This window comes from Poecilia formosa, unplaced genomic scaffold (assembly GCF_000485575.1).
Source record: "Poecilia formosa unplaced genomic scaffold, Poecilia_formosa-5.1.2 Scaffold153, whole genome shotgun sequence".
In the NCBI taxonomy this organism is placed as follows: Eukaryota; Metazoa; Chordata; class Actinopteri; order Cyprinodontiformes; family Poeciliidae; genus Poecilia; species Poecilia formosa.
Window position 1 is genome coordinate 436,083 of NW_006800092.1, and position 7,166 is coordinate 443,248.

Consider the following 7,166-nt stretch of genomic DNA (forward strand, 5'->3'; position numbering starts at 1 on the left):
TAAGTCTACTTAGTACGTAATTTAGCTATGTAGTAAAAGACCGCAAGAAAAAAAAAAAAAAAAAAAACATAACTTAGTTTTGTGATGCAAGAACAAACTCAACATGAAGTTAGATATATAAAATTCTAGTTTCAACTAGGCCTTACTTAGATAAAAAAAAATGTTTCAAGAGTGAATATCTCATTCGTAATTCCATATTTATCTTAGGACACATTTTAAACCTGCTACCCGAAAGCAGCTCAGACCTTTTATAGTGCCGAGGGAAATCAAGTTTATTAACAGGCAACAGTATACATTAAAATGTTGTGTACAGACTTTCATACACATTTGAACTTTTTATACAACCAAGATATTTGTCTGCTGCACCTGAAAGATACGGCCAATCAACATTAAAAAAAAAAAAAAAAAAAAAAAAAAAAAAGAAAAACAGGAGTCTGTGATTTCCTCCCATCAGAACAGAAAGAAACATGTTCCTGGGGTTCATGGAGTCCTCGTGAAACTGATGCATTCTCAAAACCCGAGCTGTGTATCTCGTCTGAGCAGATTTACTCGTAGAAGCACATAAGCATATGTTATGGATGTATTCAAACATGCCATTTTCCTTTGTCTCTTTATTCGATATGCCATCATGTGAGCTTGCTAACAATGGCTTGGTTCAAGGAGTTGAGCTGATTTGTCCATTTGTCTAACGCTGTGTAGCGAGCGCCTCCTCTTTTCTGGTAGTCCAGTTCTAGGAGCTGGTTGACCTGGTCGATTCGTCCATGGATCGTGCTGTGGAAAAACCAAAAAAAGATTAATGTTTAGTTCATTTACAGGCAGGGAGATCAGGTAAATTTATCATCACAAATACAACAGATGACAAGAAATCAGTTGGCATAAACAAAAGGAAAGTTACATTAAAGAGGTGCTTTCACTTCCTACTGTCTCAGTTATTGTTCATTTTTACAAGTGAGACATTACAGCTTGAATATGGCATTGTATGATGATGCTGAAAAGGTGCATATGGTCTGCAACACTGCTTGCATAATTAGCACAGATCAATATAACATGCACACAAATGGCAGAAAAGAAAAGAACCTTGCACATAGCATCACACCGACTTCACTGGTTTGCGTTCCCATGATGCATCCTGCTGCCGTGTGTTTCCAGGTAAACCAATGTTGCAAATATGCAATTTATTAAGTTTTTCTTCTGAAAGTATTACATTTCAGTCTTCCAGTAACTAATGTAATATTTCCTTACCTTAATTTCCTGAACTTCCACTGCACTTGTCTGAAACCCTTTCTGAAAAGGAATGTTTAAGTCCTAAAAACGAGCAATTAAGCCTTAATTACCGGTGAAACAATTTGCACCGCTCAACTCTTACAGGTCAAGGGATTCAAACTATGAGGAAACATTGCTATTAACAGGAAAGCAGGTGATTTTTTTTTTCTTCTTTTGTGCTTGTTCTCGGCACACAAAGGCCAAACTTACTTATCCAAGATGCACTGCACCAGCAAACTCTCCACGTCGCACACGTCAATGTTTAACTCCTGAAACAACACAGAGCAGACATGTTCTCAAACCGGTTAAAGATGTGTGAGTAATCACAGAAAAGCAGCACATGAGTGGTGCTACATTGTAGACACTCTGTAATGTCAGAGACAGGGTAAACAAAACATCAAATAAATCATCATATGAAGACTACAATTCTGGATTCCTGTAAGTAATTTGTAAAAAAATAAACGTTTGAGTAAGTAGATAAATCTGAGTTCACAAGTAATGATTTGGTCAGGTAGCCATAAGTTTGAGCGTTTGACATAAAAATAAATAAATAAATAAAAAAATCTATCAAGTCCTAAAAGCAAGTAATGGTGCCAAAAAATAGGCACATATTTTCAGACTCACCTTAGAAATGAAGGGGATGTGTATTCTTGTGTATGGTTTGATGAGTTTGATAAGGACTTGAGTTCTAATGTTACGCAGGAGCTCTGAAACGTCACATAACATCACATGTTTTAACGACTGCGCAGGCAAAGCGACTGCAGTCACGTCCTCTACTCACCCTCTATGTGCTCTCTAATGAACGGGTCGTCCATTATGTTGCTGTGATTTGTCTTCAAGATTTTCTCAAACTCGGTGATGTCATTGTTCTGGTAGGCGCTGAAAATAGAAAACAGTCTCGGTTGTTTAAATAATTTCCATGTTTCTGGGATCTCTGGGACTTCAGTTCCCCTTCCCAGCCACCCCGAAGGTCATCAAACATATTGCAAAATATTATATAAATATTTCTTCTAAACTCTATTCTTGTAATAGCTTTGGGTTTCCATTCTTAGTTTCTTGTTTTATCTTATTAAATCTTAGACATGTTCACGGATATACTGACAGTATCTGGTATCTGTGTAAACACTGGGACAAAAGCTTGCAAAAAAAAAAAGAAAAAAGGAAGCAGGAAATGTGTAAAAGCTTCACATTTCTACAAATTCTATAAAGTGCCTGGATAAAGAACTGTTCGGTCATTTGCAGGGAATGGTTTTAGAAACATTAATGTCCTTGCTGAAGCTAAGCTATAGATGATTTTCACAGAGACAAGAAAAACTGCTCACACTGGTTGTACAGAGCTTACAGAAAAATTCACATCCCTTACGTGTTTTCATGTTTTATCTGATTTAACGACATAAAGCAGCAAACAGCTAAAGCAGAAGGAAAAGGTGCGTTGGTTTTATTTTATCAAAATCTAAAAAGAAAGTGGTGTGCACACATATTCACCCCATTAATAGGACAACTTTTTAAATCATAATTTTCATAGTATCGCAATAAAAGGGACTGAGTGCATATAGACATCACACTTCCTTTGCATATTGATTGTTTGGGATATTTTTCACAAGAAGTTTTTAAATCTGGTATTTTAAAAAAAATATATATATTTCACATTCATCTGTTGCTCTGCATCGAGTCTGTCTGAAAAAGTTCCAATAAATTTGTTAGCCGGAATGTGAAAAACCCAACAGAGCGTAAATACTTTTGCAAGGTGATGCAAATGTGGCACGGTGAGCATCAGACCACAATACAAAACCTTTGCATGTGACACATTGATTCATATCAACTTCTCTTCTTATCATTACAAACATATTTCTCACCGAACTTGCTTCACTCTTAGGCCATTGTCTAAAAAATTATTGCGATAAACGATAATATTGTTTCAAGACCTTTTGACACTGATTTAATGGAAATGACTAATAATGCATGCCATTTCCTGCCATAGATAGATACATTTTATTTTCAAACGAACACATAACACTGGAACTGATAAACTAAAACAAAACAACCAAAAACAAAAATAAAATGGATTCTCAGTCTCCATTAACAAAAAAACGTACTTGAATAAAAACTAAACTTAAAGCCAAAGGGAAAATAAATATTGCATTCAACCAAAAGAGTGCAGATTATTAAGTCTGTATACTGTATTGCCCGTCAGTAATCACTAGATTTAAATAGAGAAGACGGGCACATCCGACTACCTAATGCAGTAGTTCATACTACACGATTTTTTGCCCCTATTTTCTCCTTATCACAATCTTAGAACGTTGGCCGTTTCAAGATTGTCGCTGGTGATTTCGTAACCGATCATCCTGCAGTGTGTGGTGTGTTATGGTGGATGTCGTGGCCGCTCCGATCTGAATCAGGGATTTCCCCTGACTGGAAGCGTCAATGCAGCCCGTTGAATGTGACAGATAGCCAATCAGAAAGCACGGATTCTGCTCCGTGCTTTCTGAGGGGAAATTACGGAGGGCAATCCCAAACAGCTGACACGGGCAAGTAGGAGATGATATGTGGAAACAACATTAATGTTTATTCAACTTTGCAAAGAATATAGAAATGACAAAGGGAGGAGTTGGAGCCAAATTGCTACCGCAGTTGATAAACCCGGTAACTTTTCAGCCGTTCTTCGTTAACGTGACATAAATAGGTTATAATGATTTTCATTCAGTCAGGACTTTACGCGGACTCTAGCCACATGCATCACAGGTAGATTCTAGCAAAGCATTGATTAATGCCTGATTTTAAAATTAGTTAACTGGACTTGTAGCCATTATTTTGTGCCCATGTGGCTGGACACCACACGGCACGACGAACCCGATCGAACCGTAATACCTAGGATTTCTGTCAGGTTTTGAAAATGGGCCGACAGTCCGCCAACAACTCGTGCAGTGTGTGCTGGACCTTACACTAAGGAAGTGCACCGGAGCTCAGCCTTTTTTCATTCAGTGTCATTAACAGAAAGAAAAAAAGACAGGAAGAGACGATAAAGCCGATAATTAAAATGAGGTCGATAGGTTTAATTTATCGTGCGATTAATTGATTTATCGTTTATCGCGACAGGCCTATTCACTCTTAACATTTCTTAAAGCAACATGTATAACAAAAGAAGCAAAACTCCTTACTTCTTCGTGTGAAGAAGTGTGAGTTCAGCAGAGTCCAAGGTCCACATCTACTGTCTAGAATTCTTAAAACTTGTCTAAATCTCAGTAATTATTCCAAATTTATCAGTCAATATTAACATTTCAGCCCTCTTATTATGGTTACGCATTCAAACATGGACACTCACCTTACTAAGTTTGTCATAGCTAGGATCTCTGGGTCGTTTTTGTATGGTTTGGCCTTAGGGGGAGAAAAAGAAGAAGTTAAAATTTGCAAAAAGTAAATGTTAAAGTACACTTTATTACCCTGATTAGAATAGTTTCTGCTGGGTTTTAAAACAAAGTTTAAACTGTATGGTCAGATAGTGCAATCATTCCAGCTCCCACTTGCATTATTTAACTGAAGCTAAACATAACCTCCACACCTCTTGAGAATCGAAAGGGTTTATCCCCGACTTCATCAGCATGTTGGCCAAGACCAGGTACTTCAGGCACGTCGTCCTTCGTGGGCTTCCAGACTCGTCGTAGTTTTTGAAGGCCTCGAAAAAATCCGTGTGCGCTTTCTCGAACTCGCCCTCTCTTAGATGCATCTTCCCTCCACACTCTGGCAGGGACCAATCGGAGACGAGTTATTCCACAAACAGCAAAATGTTACAGCGCACGCAGCTCAAGTTATTGATCTATTTTGCTTTTTTTAAAAGAGAGCTAACCTCGAATAACTCCCATTATGAGAGGGTGAGGGATAGCAGACTTAATGTGAAGCGACTGCTCATACAGCGCTTTCAGTTTCTTGTTGTTTTTTTGTGCAGTGTACATTTGGATTTCCAAAGCGTAGATCTCCAGCAGCTGTGTGCCTTTTTTCAAGTCATCCTCTCCATCATCTGTCTGGATTTAAATACAAATATGCATCAATAAAGGAATGTCTACTTAATCAGTCAATGTAAGAGTCAGACTTGCTCTGACCTTAAGAGAAATATTATTTCATGCACAATATTATTTAGATTTATTACCTGACATGACTGGTGAAGTTGCCTAAGTATCTTCTGAAGTTTTCCATACTCTTCTCTCTCCAAGTACAGCTTTCCCAACTAAAGAAATGAAACAAAAAGGATTTGTAGAGCACATTTTACTAGCAAATGGTTGTGTACGACTGAGGATCGATGCTTCTGTACCTTTGTGTTGGTTTTAAACCACAATCTGTCATTTTTTGCATCCTTCAAAGCCTCCAATGTGGTTTCATAGAACTCCTGCAGTAAGTCCATCTGTGTTCAGAAGGGCAGCAATTTAAGATGCACAGCAATGCAAACAGCAAAAACGAGACAGAGTAGGAAAGTGATCCAAGTGCATCTATATTTTTGCAAAGATTGGCTGCATACAAAATTATTGAAATCTTTGCAAAAGTCAATGTGCAAATATTTTTCTCTTTTTAAATAATAAGTTGACACATATCCATCTGATACTGTAGAACCATACCTGTTTAGAGGTAGAAATGTAGTCCAAAATGGAGTTGATAGACTTTTCTGAGTAGTTCCTGGTAACAGCACTTCGGATGTATGTAAGGAGCTGCTTGTACCTGTTCATCATTTCTGGAAAATTGGTCTATGGTGTTGAGAAGAAAAAAAAAAGACCATGACAACAACCCTGATTTAATTGAAATAATTCAATTAAGCATGCGGTACATGACTTACCAACTTAAAGTTGATTTTTATCATCTGCTTAAGAGCTTTGAAACCCCATTCTCCCTTTTCTCCCTCTAGTTCCAGTACCTGTACAGAACAAACATGAAGAAGTCTATGCATATTTTGTTCTAAAAACACACGTAAATAGCAGATTGCCTTTAAGGAGCTCAACTGCACCTTTTGGAAACTGCTAAGTGCTGCTTTGGGATCGTCCTCCTTCAAGGCTTTGGAGTTGTAGTACTGGTTCTCCAGGTCCACATTTGGCTCTGAATTGCTGTCCTCTGAATATTCCTGAGTTTATAAGAATCAGTATTCATCAGGGTATCAAACTATTCCCTTCATGAAGCAGAGGTAAGCATGGTAGGTTCATTGGCTAACGTGCAGTTAGCTAACAACATGACTTCGTAACTTGCTCAGTGATCGCCCTAAAATAAACTATCATAACGCGACGCATTTTCTCAAGCACCTCTACCAATGACAGCGTTAATTCTTGATGATATTTCTCTTATATTAGCCTTTACCAACAATAACAATAACACTAGCGGGGAAGCTAACGTTATTTATATACTGACAGCTTCACGTTAGCTAAGAGCTAAAGCTAACTAGCCCCGTGCTGTCGGGACTTTGGTAACAGCTCTCAGCGGATAAACGATGAAAATTTAAAAGTCAAACAGGTGATAATAATCTTAATTACCAGGTCGTAATCTTCTTCATCATCGCACATGAAATCATCTTCCATATCAGACATTTTTATGGGGTTTCTTGTCCTTTTTCAGGGACAGTCAGCAGCCGAGGCCTGTGGTATGTTTTGCAGAGAAGTGGTGAGGAGGTGCGGTAAGAAGCAAAGACACACTTTCTGCCATAGATGGCGCTATTGCACCGCCTCAAGTTTCCTCAGATGATTTTTTTTTCTTTTTTCTGGCTTCTCCAAAAACTCATGGTCAAACATAACCAAATCAAATTTAACCAATTCGTCAATACATATTTTTGTGTGTCATAGTAATTCATTTAAAAACATACTTAAAAATAAAAGAACTATCCGTATTTGTTTCAGTATGTCAGTTACGTATTGAATAAACAATTCATT

At 37.7% G+C, this 7,166-nt stretch overlaps 1 protein-coding gene across 1 annotated transcript; it reads right to left on the reverse strand.

Annotated features, from left to right (window-relative positions):
* Positions 1-246: 246 nt before the first annotated feature.
* cops2 (COP9 signalosome subunit 2) lies at positions 247-6,938 on the reverse strand. Its single transcript, XM_007563936.2, has 13 exons — positions 6,774-6,938; positions 6,257-6,370; positions 6,089-6,166; positions 5,874-5,999; positions 5,573-5,662; positions 5,411-5,488; positions 5,111-5,285; positions 4,826-5,004; positions 4,589-4,641; positions 2,045-2,142; positions 1,888-1,970; positions 1,474-1,532; positions 247-771 (listed from the first exon to the last, which is right to left on the reverse strand). The coding sequence occupies exons 1-13, from the start codon at positions 6,825-6,827 to the stop codon at positions 627-629; spliced, it is 1,332 nt and encodes a 443-aa protein (XP_007563998.1). The 5' UTR covers positions 6,828-6,938; the 3' UTR covers positions 247-626.
* Between the last annotated feature and the right edge of the window lie 228 nt (positions 6,939-7,166).

Excerpts from the sequence above, each read along its gene's own strand:
- cops2 (XM_007563936.2), bottom strand. The coding sequence starts at position 6,827 with ATGTCTGATATGGAAGATGATTTCATGTGCGATGATGAAGAAGATTAC. Across the intron at positions 5,663-5,873 it reads ACATTTCTACCTCTAAACAG|ATGGACTTACTGCAGGAGTT; the intron begins GTATGGTTCTAC and ends TTCTGAACACAG. Across the intron at positions 5,005-5,110 it reads CATAATGGGAGTTATTCGAG|AGTGTGGAGGGAAGATGCAT; the intron begins GTTAGCTCTCTT and ends GGTCCCTGCCAG.